The 25900-nt window shown below is 38.7% G+C and overlaps 1 protein-coding gene across 2 annotated transcripts in view; it reads left to right on the forward strand.

Annotated features, from left to right (window-relative positions):
* Positions 1 to 20067, forward strand: part of GABRA4 (gamma-aminobutyric acid type A receptor subunit alpha4) — a 51705-nt gene extending 31638 nt beyond the window's left edge. For both annotated transcript variants that reach the window (XM_033061328.1, XM_033061329.1), the window contains one exon: positions 8027 to 20067. In XM_033061328.1, coding sequence (XP_032917219.1) covers positions 8027 to 8560 — 534 coding nt within the window. In that variant the 3' untranslated portion in view covers positions 8561 to 20067. The remainder of the gene's footprint in view (positions 1 to 8026) is intronic.
* The last annotated feature ends 5833 nt before the right edge of the window (positions 20068 to 25900 follow it).

The raw sequence follows: 25900 nt of genomic DNA on the forward strand, positions 1-25900 counted from the left end.
ACAGTGGGACTCAATGGTCCATTAGCAGAAAATGACTCGCTGGAGGAAGGATGAGTTGTGAAAAGATAAAGAACAATGCCCTGCCTGGTTTCAATGGATGGCCCATTAGCAGAATATCTGCCATTGAGATAAGGATCACTGCCCCCACCCTCAACAGATGATGATAGAATAGATACCTTTTATCACACTCTGTATTGTAACGTGCGGCTTATAATCAGGTGCGGCTTGTATAAGGACAAAAAACCAAAAAGTTGCTGGCACCCGGAAGTGCGGCTTATACTCAGTGCGGCTTATAATTGTGAAATTACTATACTTGTTCTAGAATATCCAGTGGCCTGGTGGGGAAACGTTTGAGATGAGGAAAACCTCTATTGATAGCCCTATGACAGTCAGGGCAGATTTGGGAAGTGGTCTCCTATCACCAAACCCATGTTCCCTTCCTGATTGCTGAGTTACAGTAGAGGAGGACAGAATCTTCTTGTGTCTTTTTACAGTGTGACTTAGCTGTCTCACCTCAGGAAAGAGCTCAGAACTGGATACAGTTGGGTGGCTCTTTCTGCAAAAGCATGTAATTTAGGCTGTGATCCTACCCGGGGCATTTCTCTCCAGCTTTGACAGCTGCTTGCTGGATGTCAAAGTGTTAGCTCTCTCTCCCACTAGAACTGGTACCAGATGGTGGTGTTGTGACTTGTAAATTCTGCTGTGCATTTATCCCTGGGAAAAGAGAAGCTGCTGCTTTAAGTATTATGCTACCTCAGTCCCAGAGAGATACAATTTTAATGATATCCTGTGGCAAAGATCTGTTGTGGACTAGAAAATGTATTGACCTGCAGAAGTGAGCTCTCCACTTGAGTAAACAAAGTGGAAAAGCAGCCCTGGGATCTTGCACAGTGATGCTGTGAAGTTCTGTCACAGGGAGAGCCTGACACAGGTCTTCAGAAGTGTCTGTATATCCAGCTCCACAACTGCTGAGCTGTTTTCCAAGGAGTCCTGAGGAAGATTACATTTGAGTTATGTTTCCAATACATGTTCTAGTTTTAATGTGCACCTGTTTTTCTGGCGTTGATGATGGCTGTGCTTCCTAGTGATCAGAGGTCCTAAGAAGGGGATTTTCCATGCTGAGCACTACTAATACTCTGTTAGCTCAGGCAGTAGGGGCTACTTATTTTAGATTCACATCTCAAAAGGATGTGTCCATCATAAAAACTGAAGAAATTTAAAATTACGGAGACTGATTTAAAGCTGCTATGTAGAGCACTAACAGGCTACGGAAAGATGTTCTTGAGTTGCGTGGAACAGCTGACTGTACAATGCTGTACCAAGACAAGAATTTCTCACAGCTTGCAGTGTTCTCACTGCTTTTGTTTTTAAATACAGTCCTAAGGATTAAGTTCCCTGATGTCCTGGTAATCACTTTTATCATTGCTGCATTCTCCCCAGGACTTGGCTTGTGACTTTTAAATTATGTTCTTGTTTGTTTTACAGATTCTAGGTTGGCCTTATCATAGGAAATATGCAGTGTGGTTGTTACCAGCTCTCTTTGTTCTGTAACAAGATGACTAAGTTTGTCAGTTCAGTACTGCATATTGCTGTGCTGATGAACCCCTTCCCTTGAACCTCAGCTCAGCTGCTGCATGCTACTTCACTTCATGCTAAATTTGCAATCTTGACTTCATTGAAGTGCAAAATTGCCTTGCTTGTCAAAAACTGGTAATACATACAAAACAATCCAGTACTTTATTTTTTTGGCTCAAGTTGAGGCTTACATAGACTTCAGAATAGTTTCAGAATTTCCACATTATGTGAGCAGCTGTTTATGGTGTACAAACCATGTTAAATATTGAAGAATTTAGATCGACTCATATTTGTGCATCCTTTTAGTGCTGTAGTAAACAGTAGTATCCATCAAAGTTGAGCTTAAATGGAAAAGCAAATGATGTGTGAGTTGATTTTTGGCAATAGATTTATTGTAGAGGTTTTTTTGTTTGTTCTATACATTTTGTCATAGAAACTGACCGTTGAACTTACTCCACAAATCTGCCACAGTATTTAACAATAAATTGTATAGATTTATCGTGAACTATACTAACAGCATCTTTAATTGTATTATTCATGTGTAATTGTATTATTCATGTGAAGTAACCCCACTGGTCAGGGGAAGGATACAGCATTAATTACCACATTTTACACACTCTTGTAAGGAGGTTGGTTTAGATGTCCTAGCTTCATGCCAAATGGAATGGAATTGCTGTTCTAGTACTAGCAAAAGGGCATCTTGCATTGGGACATTACACATAGGAAGAATTTGTATGCAATGGTTCTTTCCCTGATTTAGTTCTTTTAAAGATAAAACACATGAGAAATAGCATGTACTAATTTAAATTAAAGCAAAATTTCTATGCCTTTTAAAACAGTAAATACTTCAAAAATCTTTTTTGCATATTGTGCGCAATGTGACAAAACTCGTCTGACTGAATCTGAACCTCCTGTCCTATCCTACAGCTTCCTTCCTCCTCAGTGAAGTATACTTATGCCTAGGATGGGAATTTTCTAAACCTGTTTTACTGAACACATTTTTTGTTTTGTTTCCTTTTTTTTTTTTTTTTTGTATTTACTAAGGAAATATTCATTTGGATAGAAAGGAGGAGTAACTATCAATCTCTTCTGAAAAAGACTGTAGTCCACATTTTCCCATATTTGGTCAATTCCTTGGCTTTACTACACTCACCTGTGTACCTCTGGCATGATCAAAATTTTGGTGATAAACGTTTGAACTCCCATCAAGGCTGGAATTTAGTTTCACTCTTGTTGATCTTGGCTGTTAAAAATAAAATAGGCATTAGTGTATTCCAGCCGACCATAGAGATTTAACCAATGAAGACGTCATACAATTAGGACAATATATGTATTCTCTGAGCTTTTGAGAGCTTTGTTTATGCACAGACAGGAATTGTGCACTCATATCACCCAAAATTTTGAAATTCATCCATACTATTTCTGTCAGTAAAGGTTTAGAGGCTGAATTCTCCCAAAAGGATCTATAGCAAGAAGATTTCCTCTTGAAGGAGGATATATCAGAGCAAAGTTCTTTAAACTTCTGATTTGGTGGTGGTTTAGATCAGAGTTTCTGGTGTGTGTGGAATTGGTTGGACCAATTGGTTTCACCTATCAGATCAATAGGCTGTTTCAAAGGAAAGGTGAGGCTTCATTTGCCTAAGCAGAATTTCTTGTTTTTATAGACAGACAATCTTTATCAGATCTATTAAGCCTGGTGCTGCATGGTGTAATAGACTGGGTGTTACGGTAGTTTCCAGGCTCCTGTTTTGCATTCCTGAGCTACACAATTTTAAATGTCTCCCAAAAGTCTTACTGAAATGCCTCCAGAAAATCAGAACCTTTCTCAATCCAGAGTGAGAATGTGAAAAATGTGCACTCAGTATTTCCTGTGGAGCCCCGTCTGGACTAGCACGGTAGTCCTGTTGGCTCAGGACAATTGAGTGGTTTCCTGATTTGCCCTCATAAAATAATCCTTACTTGGATAATCCCTTCCTTTCTTGGCTTGCATTTTCATTTGGCTTCTATTTGATTTTCGTGTTGTTTTTCTTATTTTTCTGCCTGTGATGGGTTGACCTTTGGCTGCACACCAGGTGCCCACCAAAGCTGCTCTATCACTCCTCTCTAAACTGCACAGGGTAGAGAAAATATAACAAAAGGCTGATGGGTCAAGATAAGGACAGGGAGAGATCACTCACCAATTAACATCATGGGCAAAACAGACTTGACTTGGGGAAAATTGGTTTAATTTATTACTAGTCAAAGCAGAGTAGGGTAATGAGAAAATAAAAGCTAAATCTTAAAACATCTTCCCTGCAGCCTTCTTTCTGTGTTTAATTTTACTCCTGAATTAATCTCATGCCCTACAGTGGTTCAGGGGGATAAGGAATGGTAGTTACAGTCAGTTCATTACAAGTTATCTCTGCCACTCATTCTTCCTCAGGAAGAAGAATCTTCTAACTCTTGTCTTGCTCCAGTGTGAGGCCCCTCCTGGGGGAGACAGTCCTCCATGAACTTGTCCAATGTGAGTCCTTCCCAGGCTCTGAATGTTTGTCATGAGCTGCTCCAGTGTGGGTCCCTTCCATGGAGTACAGTCCTCCAAAAACAAGCTGCTCCACACTCCTCTGGTGAGAGGATCTCCATGGGCTGCAGATGTGTTTGTCACACACAGGGGAAGTTTCTGGCAACTTCTCAGAGAAGCTGCCCCTGTGGCCCCTCTGTCATGCAAACCTTGCCCTGCAAACCTAGTCAGTGCTTCCAAACTAAAAGGCAGTAGTTTTGTGTTTCTTGCTGTTGTTTTTAAAAAGATAAAGTGAAGTAATTTTGGGAGGTAACAGGTGCTTTGCGTATGTTTATAATTTTGTTGGTCAAACTGTCATTATTGCATTATCCTTTTACTAGGGGTATATACCATAACTATACCATAACTGGAATCACTGTGAAATGTTTTCCTAATGAAAAATGAGTGTTGTATTTTACTATGTTTTGCAACAGAATTTGGTTCATTAAGGCTTGCCACAGAATCAGGCTTGTTCTATATTTTTATTAGTGACTTTGTCACTGATCTTCAGATGATGTAGAGTTGTGAGATAGCTTCTGCACAGAGGAGAAATAGACTAATGTAGGAAGGAGTTATCTTTGCCATGTTGAATAGAGAAATATATAAGGGCCCTATGTATAAAACCAGTAATAAGAATTTTTGCTAGAAAGCTTTCAACTGGACAACTCAACAAGGAGGAATACCCGAGTGCTTTGAATGAGGAGAATGAGCTATTGCCATGATATTATCTTGAGTAAAAGAAATGCAAGGAAAGGATAAATGAGGGGACGTGATGGTCAGTGTGCTGGTGAGGCCACCCTGGCAAGGAGAGTGCATTCTGGTCAGCTTTGACAGGGCATGGATCTGGGTGCTCCATGGAGTGTGGTTGTTTCAGTATCTTTCAATAACAAGATTCTACTCAAGAACACAAATCCAAACTATTGCAATGACATTGTGCAAGAACAACAGGGTTTCTGTATCTGCAGAGCCTGTTAGAAATGCCATTTCTGTTTTCCATGCTCTGAATGACTGGAAGGTGGTTTCCAGAGAATTAACTAAAAATGTACTCATATTTTTGATGCTTCTTATGCTGTGTTATTTTTTGATCTTACGATGTTATGTATTTAGGCTTTATGTGTACATTTATGTGTATGTTATGAAAAAATGGTGTTTCTCTCTAAACTTAAGATTTCTAAAGTATTGGAAGTTCTCTGTGTCAGTAACAAGAAAGCTAGTGCACAGCAGTCTTTTACACAGATGCACATTTTGGCCATTTGAAATAATATAGATAATTTTATTCTAGAATAGGGACTTTAATGGAAAATAAGTAGTGAATCCAATTGCAACAGGTCTGATTTGGTCATTTAGATGACAGTTGAAGGGGAGGGGGAGATGAGGTATTATGCAAATATATTGATGGAAACAAGTTCCTACAAAAGAAATGGAGATGACAGGAATGTGAGGAGCCTGATAGTTACCTGTCTGTCTTACCTGTGTCTGTCTGTGATGGTGTACAAAAGGAGGTGATCATTGAAAACAGGTGACAGTACAAGTGAGAAAAAACATAAAATGGTGCCTCTGTAGATTAATTGCATCTAATTTATTGTTTTACTCTTTGGACTATTCTTTATGGTTGCATGTGGAGTGACTGAAGATGTGGTAATTCTATTCTCCAGCAGCAGCACTTCTAAGCTGCTTGTCTAATGTAGGAAGAGAACAGGAAGGAACTGAGACCTGTCTTGGTTCCAGTGCAGATTTACTTTGCCACTCCTGTCCCAGCCCATGGATTTTTGCTTCCCAGGCACTTCTTGAGAGCTTTACAGTGGGTGACACATACTTGAGCAAAGCCAGGTTGTCCAAGGATCTGCATGTAGAAGATAAAACTCACCACCTCGCATTGACTAATTCCAGCTTCTCCATGGCACAGAGATGTTGTTTTGTTGTTTTTGTTGTTTTGTTTTGTTGTTTTTGAATATTGATGACTTCCATCTGCTGGGCTTTGCAAGCCTTCAAGTTACACTCCATCAGGTATTACCAAGTCTCTAGTAAATGTACCCCCGTCCTGATTGTACTTTATAATTTCAATTTAGCAGTCTTGAAAATGGCTTTACTATTTCTGGGTCATTGGCAACCCTAGTATGAAAATATCCAGTTTGCACAATTGTGTACTTCTGCACTTCCCAAAGAGTGACTCAGGCTTCTCTATCAAACAGTAAAATTAGTGTTTCTTTCGGGAAATACCAGTTTCTTCTGGTGTTTCTTCCAGTCCTCTGCTCCTTTGGATTGCGGATACAGAATAATAAATAAAAGGGATTGACATCCTTCTATGGAGGAAGGAAAACTGAAATTTAAGAGGGATTCTTTGATATATCAACTGTGAGCTGGCAAATATATCAACCATGAACAGGCATAAAGCTGTGACAGTTTCAGATAAATTCAGGCCAACAGTATTGCCAGTGACAGATTTGTACTGCAATTAACAGGATTAGGGACCAACATTCTGGTCATGATGTGAATACTATCAAGTGATTTGATTTTTTTAAAAAATTATTTTTTTAGATTTCTTTTCAGCTTCAATTTCTCTGTTTCTTTGAGCAGAACAGTTAAGCACAACAGGCAGACATAGTGCCTTGTCACTACTCAAGGTACTACTAGTACCTTGAATAACCCCTAACTCGTTCTGTTACTGCTTTGTCACGTGGCTGGAGAGAACTGCTGTTGGACAAAGGAGGAAAGATATCATGGCCTGCTTTCTCTCCCTTTGATTTGTGCTTTGAGCTTTGTCAGGGCTCTCTGGGAAGGCTGGAGGGAAGGGGAGCCAAAGACACAGTTGGTATGGTGCAGGGCAATACTTGGGAGTGGTATCATCAGAGGCGCATAAAACATAGGATTTTTTATATATAACAAGTGGTTGTTTCATCCTGTCTGTACTTAGACCTATGTACCCTGTCCTCAAGTCTTTGTCTTCTGGAAAGCAGTTAGTTTCGTAATTAGAAGAATTCTAATGTTCTATTATATAAGAATATTTACATATTATATCTAAAGCATTTTATGTTTTGCATCATATTTAGGTACAGGGCAGAATTCTTCAGATACCTTTCCAGAAGGAAGTTCAGGACATGTTAGTCTTCCTCTTAAGTGCAGAGAAGAAAGGCAGACACCAATTCCCACTCCCAAAAGTCAGAAGAATATTAAACTCTGATAGATTTTGTATTCCTGTACTTCCTTATCTGTATTTCAGTTTCTCATGCAGCCTAATAAGTACTATTTGGTTGAAGAATATCTTTCAGAAAGACATCCAGACTTACCTGAAGACACTGAGTGATGGAGAATTCACCACTTCTCTTGCTTAATGAATGGAGAGGAGTAGTTGATGAAAGACTAATTTATTCCCTGGTTCAGTTATGCCTGGTGAATTTATAGCCTATGGTTGATGTGAAAAAGCACTGACTCTTTTTCTGAAAGACAAGCAATGCGATGACTTGGTTTGATGAATACTTGCATTGTAACAGCCTCTTCTGTAGAAAACTAGAGTTCCTAGTATATGGTAGTTACTTTTCTAGACATATAAAGCATAAGTAAAACTTCATGGCTGGTAAGTTGCATCTAGAATGTTTTTATGTCATCAGAGAAATAGGTAGACATTAGAGAATCTTGTTTGGAGCTTGAGCTGGAAAAAGCTGACTCTAACCTAAGAATCCTTAGCTTCATGTCTTCACTCTGGTATTCCAGACACAGGTAAAAGGAAATCTTGTTTGTCAGTTTATATGCTATTAAATCTATTTTCATGAGTTTTTGATATCTTTGTTCTTCAGGATCAAGCTACTGGTTACATTTGTGAGTATTACTCGGATACTGTTTGATTATAGTTTCCATTGTTTTTGTTTGAGTGTTTATTTTAAGATTGACAAGTATTTTTTGGTAACTTTGCAGAATACAGATGCCAATTCAAATGTGAGGAAAAGAACGAATGCCACAGTTCAGTCTGAAGCTGATGGTGGGAGCCGAATTGACACAAGGCACAGCTCTGTCCAGCCTTCCTCTGTAGCTCAGGGGTCTTCTGACATTACACCCCACTCCCTTGCGGCATCAAGTCCCAACCCTTTCACACGAATCAACGCATCGGAGACATTATCTTCTGCAAGAGCTACCCCTCCAGCTCCTCCCTCTACCCCAATTTTAACTGGATTTGTATCCCAGCATGCCACAGCTGGATCCCCTTCCATTCAGCACTTGCTTGGATCTAGACTGGAGCAGATTCAGACCACCACACCTAATACATTAGGAGCATCTGCAAAGCCATCTGCTGTCACACCACCTCCTCCCCCCGCCTCCCACTCTGGCACGAGTAAGATAGACAAATATGCACGCATTTTATTTCCTGTTACCTTCGGAGCATTTAACATGGTCTACTGGGTGGTGTATCTATCCAAGGATACCATGGAAAAATCGGAAAGTCTAATGTAGTTTTGCTGCTATGTAGTAGTTCCTAAATTATACTCACATTTGATGCAGAGTTTCTTCTTTTGAAACTATTAAAAAAGGTCAGTAATTCTTATTTATAAAAGCTGTGTGCTACTCTCCCATTCTAAAGGCTGGAGTTATTGGGGATAGTTAGTTAACTCTTAACAGAGTAGTGGGTAACAGTAATGGGTCTTCCTCCCTTCAACTAGCAATGAACCAACACTTGCTTGAGACAAACTGTTTTGGCTGCACAGAACTTGCATTTGGGAGGAACATGCACCTGGAAAAAAATCAGAGGCAGAGGTGCACAGCTGTGCAGTGGAACACATCTGACTGCTAGGAATATGCATGTTGGCAATTACAAATGAGGCACCCAGCACTGCTATCTGGACACAGCACTGCATTCTCTGAGTGTGAGGTCTATGTCTTGAATATTTTGACAGTGCTTGTTAGAAAAGGACTTTCCCTGCTAGATTAAAATTGACAGAATGGGGGGAAGAAAACCAATAGCGGCAAAAAGGAAGAGAGTCCGGCCTGGGAGAGTGCAACTCCAGGAAAGTTATGCAAAGGAGTTGTAGAGCTCCGTATATTTTTACTAAGCATTATTTTGCATTGTAACCTGGGAAATTCTCACAACAAACTAAGAATGAATGAACCTTGTAAAATCTGAAATCTGATGTAATCCTCAAAATTGGATTTTCTTTTTGGGAAAGGTGACCTTAAGTGGGCGGTTCTTCTTTGACCTTGCTGACCAACTTTAGTGGATTTATTCCTAAATTACATCAATTGTAGTAGATGAGGACCAGACCACAATGTTCAACTTTTCATTTGATTTCTTTACTTTTTCTTTGGATGCTTTGGGGTTTGGGTTTTGGTTTGTTTTTGGGTTCTTTTCCCCATAATTTTCAGTTGCAGTCCTGATTTCCTTTAAACACATATTCCATTACCTGCCCCCCTCCCCGCCCCTCTTTATGTAATGTTTGTGTCAAGTTAAATTTTCAACACAGTTTTAAAAGTGACTTCAAAATTAGTCAAAAAAGCACCCCATTTTGCGTAGATGAGTGTGACATGTCACTGAGTGAATGAAAGACACCGTTTTTGAGAAGGACTGCTGTGATACAAATAAGAAGGTAAACTTTCTAGGTGGATCCCAGGCTAAAAAAGTTAATTTATCATCCATTTGTTTATTTTAAACTGTGGCATAGATAGATGCTTTTCTTACCAAGTTGCAGTATGCAAGCAGGCAACATTATTAAAGAATTGAATAGTTAAACCTGATAGAAATCCTGATCATAAATGTTATTTTCACTAGAATGGGTAGAAAACATATTGCCAATAAGTACAAGAAATGTTTGCACAGGTCTGTCTGGCTTGGCAAATGGTTAGTGTTTCTGTGCAGGTGAGAACTGAAAATCAAAGGCCAACTTCTCAGCTATGATCTGGCTGTGCCTTTAAAAGATCTGGACTAATCTTTAGCTTCATTTGATGGAGTAGCAGGTTGGTAGCCTATTGTCAAAGCCTTATGCTGCAGGGCAGATCAGGTGAGTGCTGAGTGGTTCTGTGCCCAGATAATGACCGAGGGACTTACGGAGACAACAAGCTACTGGCAACAGAAGGCATTCGTAAGACTGCCGTAGACTATGCTGGGACAAGAGTCAGGGTAAAAAGACCCCAAAATGGTGAAACTATGACCGTGCCTCTGTCTCTCCAAGCCTTTTAGCCAGCTCATGGCTGAGATTCTGACCTTTAACCTATAGAACGTGGGAGATACCTGGGAAGAGATACTACAGTGTGCAATATGGATCCCAGATGGTTCTTTCATGTGTAATAATGAACTGTAGATGATAGATTGTAGTGAGAATGTCTTACATAACTTTATTATAATGGAGTGATATAAACAGTTACCTTAGTCTTTCTTTTACTTTAGGGATGCTCTCAAAAGACCAGGAATGGTTCTTTCTTTTTTCATCTTTTACATCTAGAAGATGCCTGAGATTACAGCACTTGTTAGAAAAACATTATGTGGCTAACACAGAACTGGAAATGGGGCACCTGTGCAAGATGTCTAACTGCAGTAGTTTGTATCTTTGGATGTCCTGCTAGTTGCTGTAGCCATTTCCTCTCTAATTAGGTCACGTTGTTACAAATTGTTAAAATAGAAGATAGTATGCAAGAGATTATTTATTTGGATTAGCCAGAATAAACAAAGCTAAACCACTAGCAATTATTGATTATAATTGTGCAAATGATAAAATACTTCTAGCATGAAGAACGGTGACCTGCTGTGTGGAGAACTCAGTATTTGCACCAGAAATTACTGAAATTACTCTTTGCTTTCCTCTGTGATGAAAACCAAGGATGTTTTCTCACAGGCAGAGCTTTAAACAATTAATTAGAAACAGTTGTCTATTCCTTCCACCCATGCCTGTATACTGATTTTATAATCAGCTTTTCCTAGTGCATTGTTCAGTGGGATCAACACTAGTTCAGCCTAACATTGACCTAATGTGCTGCTTGAATTCACTTGTAGTTTCTGTTTAATTTTAAAGACTTATAAGGAGGAAAAAGGATTGCTAAAATAATAAATTCCAAATATTTATTTCTATGCTTCCCTTTTGGGAGAAAATTTTAATGATACCACAGAAAAAGTTACCTATTTTAAATCTGCCAGTGTATTTCTGAAGTACCTTCCAACACTTCCATGCCTAATTCAAAATGAAGTACATTAAAAAAAAAATCATTACGAGTCTAAGACTAATTTATTGAACTTTACTACATTTTTATATTGAAGCATATGAAGAAATTGCTATAATTAACTTTCCAAAGTACATGTGGACAATGTAAATAGGAGTTTATTGTTAACAGTTGTTCTTCATTATTTTTAATCTCCCTACCTGATCAGAAACAGTAAAACAACAAAGAGCCTGCAATATACTCAAGTGACACCATAACTTGAAAGCACAAAAAGAGGAATATGCTAAATATAGCAGCCCAAATGTTCAAAACTGCTAACTAAAATCCTAAGGGAGAACATTGCAGTTGTCATTTCAGTGACCAAATAGCTTATTAGACATGAGCTTCGGTGAGGTGAACTCTATGGGAGCTATATTTTTAGTTTTTGTTCTTTTTTTTTTCTATTGGATTTGTTGAACAATCTTTTTTTGACAGTATTATAGTGGTTTGAAACTAATCAAACACTTCAAGTATTTCACATCTTACAAGGAAATAGAAGTAGTTCTCCACTGACATTTCCTTAGAGACATTATTACCAGCAGGAAAACTCCCACAGATTCCAGTGATGCAGCCCTGACCACTAATGCAGTCATTTGAGAAAAACAGTTAAAATTTGGTACAGGTAGACTGCCTTCACAGGAACTGAAGTGTGGTTTGTAGTCAATTGTGAGCCCCTATACTGTTGGCTCCATACCACTATTATATATTATATATAGTGGTATGTTATACTATACCACTATCAACAGATTTCACTGCAATTGTGAAAATATTGAAGATGAGAAAGGTGGCAAACGTAGATCTCCAGCCCTTCAAGGTGACCTGAACTCTTAGAGCTCACCAGCTCTGGAATTCTGGAATTCCAGTACTGGCATCTGTTTTTCTTCTATTAAAATGGATTTGCCTCCATCAAATGGATGCAGGTAGTGCATTTCTTCTCCTGTGTGTCTTTGAAGGGGGAAAAAAGTAGACTTTTTATGCTGTTTAGTTATCCGCTCTACATTACCCTTTGATCAGGCAAGTAAACCAGATGATAATTGAATGAAAGAGGTAAATAGTTTAATAAGGAATGTGATTAGAGCTTTTCTGTTAAGAGGAGCTAAGTTTTATTGATTACAGGGTATCCAAGTGTAGCCTTTGGCATCTCATCATATTCGTCATTCAGAATAGACCTTACAAAGAAATGGAGAAACCAAGTAAATGTATTTAATATGATTTAACCAGTATTTCTACAAACATTTGAATTAAGTGAGCTTTTTGATATGCCCAGAATTCCATGTTCTTCCATTGTATTGTGTACATCCTGTATGTCATTTGGCTTCAATGTACCTTAATGCTGTAGCTCACTGTCTGTATGCCACATGAGAATGTATATGAGAATGTCAGGGTATGCAGTATCTATTTATCCAATTTATCCAAAGCCTAACTTCTCATATTCCTTGTGCTGTTGGAAGTGTAGGGAAGGCCAGAATGGAAGAAATGACACACAGGCTTTGTAAGAGACACATACTTGCCATCTGGGACATTTTCCCACACGTACTAAATATTTCTTAGGAGAACCTCTTTCAGTGTGCACACTATGCATCCAAAATCCCAAAAACTGCCAAGAAGTCTGTTTGGATAGCACAGTAGATCATGGACTTCGCACACTTTTTAAAACTTTTACTTGACTTAGATGACTAAGGAGGAAAGAAATTTTGGTGAGTTGTACCTTGTCTTCCTGGGACTTGCCAATAGGGCTTGACGTCACTAAAATAGAAATGGTTTGTGTGGCTAGCATAGTTACGAATTGCAATACAGACAGCTGACAAAAACTCACCCCTGGTTTTCTTTAATCCTAGTATTGAATAATAGATCAGAAATAAAGCAGCTGTAGTTGTGAGGAGCCTAGGTTTAGTATAACATCTGATGATGATATAGATCAAGCTAAGGGTGATCAAAGTTGCAGAAGTCTTACAGAGCTGCAGGGTTATGCAGCAGGAAGTTGCAGCAGGTCAGTGCCAAGTGGGGAGAAAAGGAGGTGCTTCCCTTCATGCTCTGACAGGAGTAAAGCAATAAAGCAAAGCAGTACAGCTCCTCCATTTATATTTGGTAGAATAAAACTGCATAAGAAAATGTCATACTCAATAAAAATCTGAGGGGCAAATAGCATTATGGAGGTCAATATTAAACACGAAACACCAACCCCCAAAAAAGCAGGGGGAAAAAATCCAGGAAAAAAATTTAAGTTAAATGACAGTAGCATTTTTTTAAAGTTTGTTTTTTTTTTTCCCCAAGACCTTGTATTTCTTTCACTGTGGGCTTCCAAGGTGAGTTTACATTTTTTTAAGAATTTACTGATATCCACTGACACCAATATGTGTTTTTCATTTACTTCAGTGCATTTTAAATGGAAAGTTTATTGGAAGGAAAAATGCCATTTTGAAAGAGTCTGATATGCGTTAATTTGTATAATCTTCATTTGTAGGCCTCTCCTCAGAGTCAAGATGTAGCTATTTTGGAGAATGTGAGTGTGGTGAGAGTTTCAGACTCTGGAAGTTAATTTTTGCCACATCCCAGACAAGTGAGAGTAGTGCAAAGTACAGAGCACCCTGTAAAGATCTCTCTTTGCTAATGTTATATTCTGTGTTAACTGGAGGGAATGAAAAATGCAATTATTGTAAAATTGATGGAATTTTTAAAACATACTTTGTTTTCATATGAGTTAGAAATGTGTAGGTATTTATTTTGGAATTGAATAGCATTGTGTTCTAGTCCATAACTTACTGCATCTAAAAGTATCTCTTAGACTTTCTTATGCTTTTTGTATTATTCCAGTGGAAAGGATTTCAAAGAAAACCACTTAATATCCATTGCAGTTCACTATATTTTTTGGTCATAATTCTATTTTCATTTTCTTGTGCAAGAGGAATTGAGAGCATGATGGCTTCTTCAAAATAAAAATAACAGCAGCAAAACAAAAGCCTTGGAGATTCCCTTTTTTAGAAAACCTTACAAACCCACATCAATTTCTAAATATTTTTTTAATAGCATAATTTTAGCATTTAAAAATACTAATGCTGTGTGCAGCCTGAATACATATATACATATATCCCTTGAAATAATTTTATTTCCCTGAATTTTAAGGAGGCAAACTCAAGATGCACTTGCTAATAGTTTTGTATTGAAAGAGTGCCTTTCTGGATGGAAAACACCATGTGAGGTAGGTTTTTTTAAAATTATTATCTTCATATAATATTTTCAAGAAAAAGATCAGGAGGACGAGTGTGGTATTACTGAAGTAATGTTCAAATAGCATGAAGATCTGGGTTATTTCCTGCTGGTCATCTTGCTGCTGTGTCAACATTTGCATAGTGTTTTTGTGAATGCTGTATCCAGGTTGCTGTTAACTAACATAGCAATCTATGGATGATCTGATGACATAAAGAAACACTAAAGGAAATCATTGTTTGTGGATATGTTTTCATCCTTGAAAAAAACAACTGGAATTCAGTAGAAGAAGCAGCTGACAGTGTGAAGCACTCAGCTGTACTTCTGAGCTCAATACATTGAAAAATTTAGTTGAGTACTGCTTTGTCTTGCATCATCATCATCATGCTGATGGCTCATCTCCATGGTAAGTAAAACTCCTATGAGGATGGAGGATTCAGAAGTAAAGATTGTCTTCAAGTATTTCTTCAAAGTTATTTTGAAATATGAGATAGCTAACCTCATTACTAACAGTAATGTCACAGTATGCTTTATATTTGCAAGCTTGAAAATCTTCTTTTCTGTTAGGATGTACCAGGTTGTCAAATGAACTTTTCATTAATAGATGATTCTGTATGTACATGTATTTAATTTTTTAATAATTTGTGGCAACATTCTCTGTCACCAGATGAGTGGTGGAGATTTGAGCTATTTCAGATAACCAGAGTTCTTGAGCAATTCCTTTAAAATATTTGTTTCATAGATGCAAGCCTTTGCAAATCAATACAAGCAGTGCTGTTGTGGTGAAAAATCCTGGCCTTGAATACTCAACCCATATTTGAAGGGCTGTTGAAGCACATTGGGTAAGGCAGGACTCAGGGCATGTTTATTCTAAGGCTTCTGAATTGGAACTGGTTTATGTCCTGCCGTCTTCTGAAGCAGTCTGCACCAGAGAGACTACAAACAGAATCCATGGGTTTTTTGCAACCTTTTTTTAAGACTCCACCATAAAACTATATTACTGCTGAATGTAGCACTCTCACCTTCTTCTTTATTGCCTTGCATTGTGTGTGGGGAAGTATTTCTGTGCTTGTGGTGGAACAGGCTGAAATAACTTACCTAGCTAAACCCCCAATTTTCTTGTTTCCTTTTGGCTGGCTGGTAGTAGTGGGATCTGTTTGATCTGGCTCCCATCTTGGTACAAAGGAGGGTGTGAGGGGCCTGGAACTGATGCTTTGAGCTGGGTTAATGCTGGTGTGAAATAACAGTCTGAGGATTCTCCTCTTACCTCCACTGCCATTAAAACAGAGGCTCTCTCAGGCTTTCTCAAACCTCCAGTGCCCTCTGTGGTAATTTATCCTCCAAAAAGGATATTTTGTGAATTATATCAATGACAAATCATGGACTAAAAAAAACCAACCGAACAAACAAACAAACAAAAAAACAAACAAAAAAAAAATGCAAAAAAAGAGGCCAGAATTTTTGAAAGCGCCAAAATCAATCAAGTTATTTGAAGAGAGAGAAAAGGAAGAGAAGGGAAGACATGAGTATGGATGAAAAATTTGGTTTCTTGCTACCAAGCAGTTATTTTAAGATATGTCTTATTAGAGGTACTAGAACTGCATCTGGCAGGAAACAGCCTAGAAATAATTATTTCTTCATTATAAGTATAATGAGAAAGTAATAAAGAAAAGTGTCTAATGTCCTATTATAAACATTTGTGTTCCATTTAAGCAGTTCTTGAAAATGGTATTTTCATTGTCAGACAGGAAGAATTAGGAGACAGAACAGGAAGGTAAAAAGAATGAGTTTTATTAAGTATTACTGTTTCCCTTTGTTTTAGAACATTTCTCAACCAAAAATGTAAACAGTAACATTGAAAAAAAATCTTTCTGGGGCTCTATATATTTAATTTTCAGTAATGAAGCACTTTGGAATTCTAGCATTTAACTTGCTTTATGTTTAAGAGACTAAATAGAGAGAATGCTGTCTCTGATTTAATTCAGTTATCAAAGGAGATGTGGCTGAAGAAAACAGCTTTCATTACAGTAAAAAAGAGTTTTTTAAAGTATCATGCTTTCCTACTAAATCTGAAGACTTCATTCTTGTACCTGAGTCCATGGGGGTTGTTTAGTGCTGAGCATTGTTGATAATCCAGTCAGTGCTACAGCTTGTGGGTTGCACCTGATATAAAGTTGCCATGGCTGAAAATGTACATCCATAACTTGGCACTTGCAGAGCACAGATCCCACAAAAAGCAAAGGTGTGTGTGTGTAGCCCACTGTGGGTGCATGAGAGCTGTTATGTTGCTCATGTGGGAGAAGATGGGAGTCTGTGGTCAGAAACAGAGGGTGAGGAGAATGTGACTGCCTCTTTCAGAGGCTGAGCAGAGTTTATATTGGATTAAGCCACTTATGAAAATGCCTCCTAAACTCTTTTCCAAATAGGCAGCTTAGGAGCAAGCTGAGTGCAATGTGGAATTCGACTCCAACTGCAAATCCTGCATGAGGATCAGCACAGTTAATCTCCCATAAGGTTTCTGATGCTTCGGCTAGAAGACTGAAAGGATGTGAGGTAGCTCCTGGTGCCAGCTGGAATGCCTTCCTATTGCTGTGCATCCAAGTTATCCTGTAGTGCAACAGGGTCTTTGGAGTAATGGGGGTGGGATGGAAAACACTTTTTTGGAGTACAAAATAGGACAGAGTGAAAACTTCCCTCAGATTAGCACTGCTCATATGCACTGAAACAGCACATAACATCCCAGAGGAGCACTAAGCAATATTGTCTTCTCCTTGCCTACCTGATGAATGTTTTGGAATGAAGAGTGGTGGGAATGACAAATATAGGTCTGGTAATGAAATAGAAGATGGTTAGTGCTGCTGCCTGGTAAGTACCCACAGTCTCCTGCCAGCAGCTTGTGGGCCTTCCAGAGACAGAAATTCATTGCTGACTTTTTTGTAGGTATAATTTTTATGCCCCTGCCATCTCTCCTGTAACTTAAACATTGGGAAAATGAGGTTTCTCTTTGGTGCTCTATTTTGTTGCATGGTTATGCAAATTTCTCCATTTTGTTGCATAATTATGAAGAAGAAAATCAAACTGAATACTTCTCATTTTTTAAACTTTTTTCTTTTTTTAAAAGGAGGTTTCTTCACCTGCACACATGGAAATCATAATCTCCATTGCAAACTTCAGGAAGGTAGGAGATGCTTCTATGCAAACTTCTGTCTATGATTATCTCACAGAGGTAGCTTCTGTTTTCAAATAAAATTTCTAATTTGGAGAATACTTAGTTAAAACTTCTAAAAGTTTAGATGCAAAAATATTTTCCCTGTACAGAAAATGTGAATTATATTTGTAGACATTTCACTTAGGAAAGGTAAGGCAAAATGTATGTGGGTTTTATGTTAAGCTAAACCAGATGCTTCTCTGTGAGATATTCAGTAACCATTTCATAAATAAATGGACTATAATTTTTCTCCTTTGGAGAATGTGGAGAATATATAAACAGAAGGTAGGAAATTTCTGTGGAGAGGTTATAAAATGCTGCTTCTCACTTCCTCTCTGACTATCATATGCATAAATATAGTGAAATCAGATAAAAGATATGTGAGTGGAAAAAAGACAGTCTCTTTGGTCTTCACATTCTCAGTTATCTTACTAAGTATGCAATTAACCAGCTTTCCTGTACACTTCCAAGTTTTCTTTCTGCTTTGCCATGGGTGAACTGTGGAAGACCTAGGAATTTTTAGGTTCAGTTCATCAGTCCAGTTAGGAGGGCATTCAGTGCTGGCCTTGCTGAGTTAGTTTTGTAAGTGATGGAGCAATCTGTTCAGCAGGAGAAGGTATCTCAGTTCTGGATAAGAACAGCTGAGGCTGAGGTAAGATATAAGAGTTGAATTAGGCTTAGGGGCTGTTCATTAGCTGTTTTAAACTTTCCAAATGGACAATTTAAACCCGCTCTTTGGCATGTTCTGCTACTTTTGCACTGTTTTGATTTGTACAAGTTCTGTCCCTCACTTTGCTCCGTAGCCTTGTGGCTGAGGTGAGGAGCAGCAGTTTCTGGGATGGTGTGGGATTCCCCTGCCTTGCCTTTAGCCACAGGCTCTCTATGCATCACATCTCCATCACCAGGTGGACAGCAGAACCTGGGCAGGGAGAGGGTGTACATCCATGCCAGTGGCAGATAAGCCCTGGCAGTTAAGCAGCAAGGCACAGTGTGAGTAGGGTTGAAGACCTAAACTATGGTATGTAAGGATTTTTGGGTGGGCTTCAAGATCCAGTGCTAGTGCAGTGGCATAACCCAACTTTGACTGCTTGAAATACAGGTCAGTTGTAGAATAGACAAATGATTTTCGTGTTTCTAAATTTTCTGGATGACTGCTAGCACTGCCAGACCACTTGTGCTCTGTGCTGCATCACCAGCAAGCATACAGAGCAGAGACAGTATGTTAAAAGTCTGCAGTATTTACTTGTTGGTAGTAAGTAAATAAGGCACCTAGAAGTTGCCTTGGGTACCTCTTTTTCCTCACCTTTACCTACCACCCTTGCACTCTGCCAGTCCTGCCAGTTCTGATATTCCAAACTGCTGGGGCACTTTAGTGAGCTGTTCAAATCAGTCTATCTAACAAATGATGAGGAACATTCTCTCTCTCATTCTTTCTACTCACAAATTCACAGTTGAAAGCAGACTAGGAGATATTAACTTCTGTGCTAATTTAAAGTTTAGGACCTGTACCAACTGAGGAACCAAAAAAAAAAAAAAAGAAATTTGTATGTAATGGGCAGGAGCTGCTAAGCTGCTATATTTTGTGTCATTTTAAAGCTGAAAATTAAGAAAAGAGGAAAATAAAAGAAGATGGTATTTACTGATAATTTTGTTTTACTGTAGGCTTTTTTTACCTCAGAAGCCCTGTCCATTGCAACCAAAACATCTGGGTTTAGGCTTAGACACTGCAAGGAAGACTTCCAGTGAAAAAGATGAAGCTTTTGGAAGTACTTTTATTTTTTTTTCTGTAGAAGTAGTGGCATACAGAAAATATACACTTAAAGCAAGCATAGTAAATATGCCTTTTTAACCACTCCCTAGAGGAAAGTCCTATCTTTTCTATCAATAACTTACTACTTCTGCAATATGTGGTTATCCTAGATGCATGTTGCAAGAGTTCCTGTGCCATGACAAATTCTGATCTTTATCCCTTTGTATTGGCTCATACATGGGGAAAAACTGAAAGGAAATCAAAGCAAGGGAAGCCTTCGGTTGAATTATTTTACACTATTCTTGTGCACATTTTAGTTGCATGGAACAATGTGGCTGGGAAGATTTGAAGAATAAGAGGTTAATTAAATTATTTGAATGATATGTTCAATGCTGGTCACCTGACTATACTAACAAACTTAAAAGGTGGTTTAATAGCTGTCAACTTGTTTTGCTATTGTGCAGCTTAACTGTTACCTTCCTGTATTATGAACATCTATGTATTTGGAAAATAAATCCATCTTGCAAGAAAGATTGTGCAAAAAATTGTTCCTATTATACTCCAGTGTATATTGCTGATGTCAAATAAAATACAATTGTGAGAGTTCTTAAACAGTTGTCTTTCTAATTGTGGCAGAAAGAGGAAGGAATACAGTAAACCTATTTAATATGGATTCTCCTGAAATTATTGCTGTAACATTGGTGCTAGCTAAATGATTCCATCAATCTGATATTTTAGATATGAACAGATAAAGGGATGGGTTTCATGAGCAATATGATGAATGTTAATCTGCTTTATTATTTATTAAGATGGCAGATCAGTTTACTGATGTATCATTGTCATGATATATCTCACTATGTCAACAAGCTCAAAGCTAAATGAATTACCTTGCCTCTCTCACAGCAGCAGAAACAAATAATACACAGATTAGCAATGCTCACTTTATTGTCTAATTTTTTATTATTCCTGTGAGGTAATCTAAGAGCATTTCTTTCTTGCCTTACCTGCCGACATACCATTTGTCAGCTGCTTTATTTCTTTACATGACCTAAAGTGATTTGCTATTATTCTTTGCTTAGGTCTGGCAAAGCTTCTGTACATTAGAAGCAATAGACTTGTAAAAACTGTGTTTCAGCAAAAACAAACTGTAGCTTGCGAAAAATACGTATATAGAGCTATGTAGGAAGAAATAATTTTAGTATGAGTAGTGACCCATGCAAAGCAGAGAGTGGGGAACCCTAATTTCTTTTTCTAAGTGTGGCCAGGACCATCAAATCTCTTTGCAGGCTGAGCTGATAGCTGTCAGAATGGCTTACAATGCTGCAAAATGCTGTAATTGCTGCTTGCTTCAGGGACAGATGTTGATGCCAAGAAATCTGCTATGTTTGACAACCACAGCTAGATCATAGATGTGGGAGACTACAGCCCTTTCTCCTAGCTTCTGTGGCTGTCATTTTTAAGCCTGTAGCACAGATTAGTCATGCATACTGCTGCTGCCACTTAATGCTACATGGCATGATGCTACCTACCCCACATCTCACATGTTACTCACATCACTTACATTGATTATATGGGGATTTCTGCTGTTATGTTGGCCTGCCCAGCATCCAAGGAGCGTTTCAGTGGATACTGGGGTCAGGTTTTATGTAATACAGAACTATGGGTGGTGGTAGTATAAGAGGAATTCAGCCTGCAGGCTGAAAATTATCAGGAACTTTACCTGGGTTGGTGAAAAACACCTCCTAAATTAATTTTTAATACTTTATATACTGTGTGTGATTAGGGCTTCTTAAGAGCACTAGATCCATTTCTAGTTCCATTTAGGAGCATGAGACTTCTGTTGTATATATTTTCAGTCTGAGTTTAAGGGAATTGTGCTTGTGTTTTCTGTCCCAATGGTCTTACTGTGGGCCCATGAAATATCTGAGATTGAGCTGGAAATAGGTGCTCTCAATTCCCATTAAGATATATTTACTTTTATATGTAGTACTTAGTACTTCTCCTAAGAGAAACAATGCAGCTGAAGAGGACTCAGTTCTGGCAGTCAGGTTCTGGCTTTTTGCCTACCACTGCCTTCTTCCCTTTTCCCTCCTTCCTTTCTGCAGGGATCAGTCTCAAATCTGTATTCTCAAATTTGTATTTGGATGCTCTTTTTGAATGGCCCTGGAGAAGACAATTAAGTATTCTGTTACTTGAATAAAAATCTTGGTCTCAAACACTGAATGTCAGTGTTCATCTACTGAACAGCCCCTGACCTGGTATGTACATCAAAGTAAAATCTGCTCAGCCTGTTCAGTGGTCTGAGATGATAAAAGTAACATTTTCTAGGAAACCAGCTAGGTGACAGCTCCAGATATAAGTGAAGAAGCACCTGGGAAGGGCTGGATGTAGCTCATGTGACGTTTCATAGCTCATGCTGGCAATTGTCATGTCAGGAGGGCACAGAGAGACAGGAGTTGTATCGATTTCAGGACAGCTGAGTGAGCCTGGAAGAGAAATTCAAAATACAGGGTGAAGGGTGGTCCCAGTCTGAGTGCAGTGAGGAACAGGTAATACCCTGATGCTATTAGGGGAGGAAAGATGAAGGCAAGAGTTGATGTGATTAAGCCAGCAAACTTTAGAGAAATTATAGATCAAAGGCTTGTTGTTCAGATTTGCTGGAGGGTCTTGAAGAGGAATAGAGAACTCACCTGTATTGCTGAACTGCTTTAATGCTGATGAAAGCCTCTGCATAGGAATTATTTGTCAATCCTGATGGATAGTGTGGGAGGAAACTTGCTGGAGACCTAGAAGGTGGGAAGCTGTTGGGGCAAATTGCCAAAGGCATTCTAGGATGGGCAATGAGTCCAGATGTACTCTCTGTATTTATTAGAATTTTGGCTATTTTTCTTAAATTAATTCTTCTGTTTGTTCTGTGGAGATTATTACTTTCTCGACTGAGAAAATTTAATTTCAAACTACAGGAAATTCATTAAAAATGCATTGAAGTATTTTCTTTTCCAGATGACAAGAAGCTGAACAAAAAGCTACTCTGAAGTGTCATTCATAGCATGGGAGAACCTGCCAAAACGACACAAACAGCTTGGGGCTTCCTGGTGTTTTATCAACTGGGGGCTTTTTGGTGTTTGTTTTTTTTGGGGGGGGGAGGGGTTTTTTGGTGGTTTTTTTGTTGTTTTTTTTTTTTTTTAATGATTGCAGATGGAGGTGATGTTATATGCATTCCTTTACAAGGTTAATGATTAGAGCACTTGCCCATTAAAGACATTGAAAGTCTTAAAAAACCTGTGTGTATAATATGAAGTAACCACATGCAGTGGGCCATTGTAACAAAGAAGACCTGTAGGTTCCCTTGAAGCATAATGGAAGGTATTTTACTTCAGGAATCTCTCCAGGATCTGAAGATAAAAGACATGTATGATTCCATTGCTAGTTCAGGAGACAATTTCATACATGTTTTTCACAGTGTTTCTGGACCCCTTATACATGCAGGAAGCCTTAGCACCAGGTAATATTGTACCTGGAGTTTCAATAGATATGTTAGAATGCCTACAGATGTGGCCTTGAAGGGAACTGGACTCAGCTGAAGAGGCACAAATGCTCTGTGGGTTGTATGGACACAATTCCAACGGTAGGAAGGCTATTTTTCCTCAGGGACACAACCATCCTTCAAGTTCCACTCCAGCTTTATGATTAGATGTTATAATGGTGTTGGTATGGGGCACAAAGAGAGAATTTGTAAGGGCAGATGTGTCCAGTTGGAAGTTAAACAGGCCTGATTATTTGTACAAGTCTGGGCCCATCTGAATTATTTTTGCTACTGCAGTACACTAGCCTCATTTTTTACCAACCATTTGACTTTGATTCCTCTATTTATCCTCCTTAATAACAGTCTTTGCTTTTATGGAAATGAATTACATCTGTCAGTTCAGGCTGGAAGTTGTGCTTGTATTTTTTCTAAATTTCCAGCTCCTCTAAACAGCATTGCATCTGTGCTACGTGATTCATTGTGAGCTATAAAGCACCGCAATGCTTTGGAGACAGTGTGTGTAAGCTCTGCTTTGTACGTTGACAGCTGAAGGTCAAGAAGCTGAGATGCCTTAGGAGTGCAAAAACAGACTCCCACCAGATTCCCTGGCCATCACAGGGAAAGAGGTATTTGAGATGTGTTTCCATTCTGTCCATGTGTCTCCAATCTGTGTCTGAGGACTGGCACAGCTGGCATTATTTTAAGACCCCCCTTTTACTATGTTTTAAATTTGTCATATAAGATTACAAGAAATACCACCTTTGGAGAGCAAATGTGATAAATTCTATTCCCACATTTAAGAAAATATTGTACCTGTTTATGAATGTAACAACACAAGTAGGGTAATCGTTAAGTCTGCTTAATTTTTCTAACTGGAAGCCTCTTTTCCTGTCATATTAACAGCCAGGGATTCTAAAGACATCTTGGACTTTGATAATTTTCACATTCACCTAGATCAGTTAAGATGTCAATATTGTTGTTTCTGAATATATTTAGTTATCAAACTTGTGACCACTCACATATCACAGCATCTGTCTGGTCGTTTTCAATCAGTTCTTACATAATGCATGTTTTATCTTGCCCTTATTTCCATATGTTGTCAATAAGCTGCATTCTAAAATAGCAATTAGTCTTCTCTGGGATATGAACAGAATCAAATGAAAATAAATGGCCATGAGTTTGATATTACAAATGGAGATGGGGAGGGAAGTTGGTTTAGGATATTCTGAAATCTGTTAAAAATACATGTGTCCACATGCTGAGAAAGGTCTGGAAAGAGCTTATCTCTAATGGATTGCTTAGTTCTCTATCTGAGGTGTCTGTGGGCAAAGCTGGGTAAGTAGGTATATCAAAACCTGCATATGAAAATTTCTGTTCATGTGCTGGATATGCCTTTTAAGTGCTTAGGCATTGAGTGCTTTCTCTGTTGGAATGCAAAACAAGTGCATATTAATGCTACCAGTAAGGAAGAAATATGCTCTCATCAGAGGGAAAAATTCAGAAGGTGTGCTAGAAACATGAGACCTGCAGAGTTTGCTGGGGAAAAAAAAGTGCTGTTAGCAGCAACCCACCCAGAGTTTTTAGCCTGGAAGAAACATATCTCTCTGTAAACCTGCGTGAAGCCCAAAGAAGTGGTTGAGGAAAGGTCAGGATATACCTCTTCTCAGTTTTCCTTTGAGCCACGTCCAGACAGTTCCTCTTTAGCATCCTTATCTTTGAAATCCCTTTCTGAGACACCCTAATTCTCAGATAAGGAGATATGATAAGGAGTCAGGGATTCCAGAGGAGGAAAACCAACAACCTTCCAGAGGAGAAAAATCAACAACCTCTCCTTTGAACCTCTGGATTGCAAACCCTGGGCTAAAACCAGCACAGCATTTTAGGTGCTGGTTCCTCCCACTGAAATCCAACATCCACACCTATACTAAAGTTTAAACTTAAACCCAAGCAGATGCTATGTCACAGTGATACCATGGCAAAGGCCTTTCTTCCTGCTTTTTTTTTTCTAGGAATGGGGAGGTGGAAAGAAAGGCAGGTAACAGGGAAGTAAAGCTGGGCAATGGATGAGAGGAAAAGACAACACTACTCTCAGATAATATTGGCATAATTTGAACAACATTAAAATTTGTTCTCTAAGGGGTCACTGTTTTCATGTCTTTTTCTTGAACAAGTATTCCATGCAAGTCTTGTAAAATGTTTAGATTTGGTCATGTAGGAACATATACTGAACTTCACATTAGAACTTTGCTTATTTATCTAGCCTCTATCACTGCACATGCTCTGGTCTGGTTGCTCAGTGAGATGGGAGGAAATGACCTGTGTCAGTGGCCGGTTACAGGTGCCTAAAGTTAGAGCAGAGGGAATGAGCCTGAACATTTTTTTTGTGTCATGCAGCTTGATATATTTTTTCTTTATTCACATGAAAGTCAAATTCATTGAGTAAATTACATAGTGTGAACATCTCTGATTTCTGTTATCATAGTAGCAGGGTGTGCTAAATGGTGCAAATCAACCAAATCATTACTTACTAATATGCTTAATTCATAGTCATGGATTTTTTCCCATGAGGATTCATTATGTCCTTGCAAATACATTGCTGTTGCATTTGCCTGTAACCATTATTTAGGGTTTTTTCACTATTTAGTTAATGTATATTATATTAATGTCTTTAAATTTGGATGAAATCGCAAGTATAGTAATTTCAAGACTATAAGACGCACTCTTTTGACTAAAATTTTGGCCCAAACCCGGAAGTGCGCCTTATAGTCCGGTGCGCCTTATATATGGACAAATTTCGGAAATTTGCCAACCCGGAAGTGCGAGCTGCGAGCCGCGGGGGAGCCGGCAGGACCGTGACGGGGTTGGAGGCGGGGCTGCGGGGCCACGGCTGCCAGGTGGAGGCAGGCTCGCAGGCCCACA

This window comes from Catharus ustulatus, chromosome 5 (genome assembly GCF_009819885.2).
Source record: "Catharus ustulatus isolate bCatUst1 chromosome 5, bCatUst1.pri.v2, whole genome shotgun sequence".
In the NCBI taxonomy this organism is placed as follows: domain Eukaryota; kingdom Metazoa; phylum Chordata; class Aves; order Passeriformes; family Turdidae; genus Catharus; species Catharus ustulatus.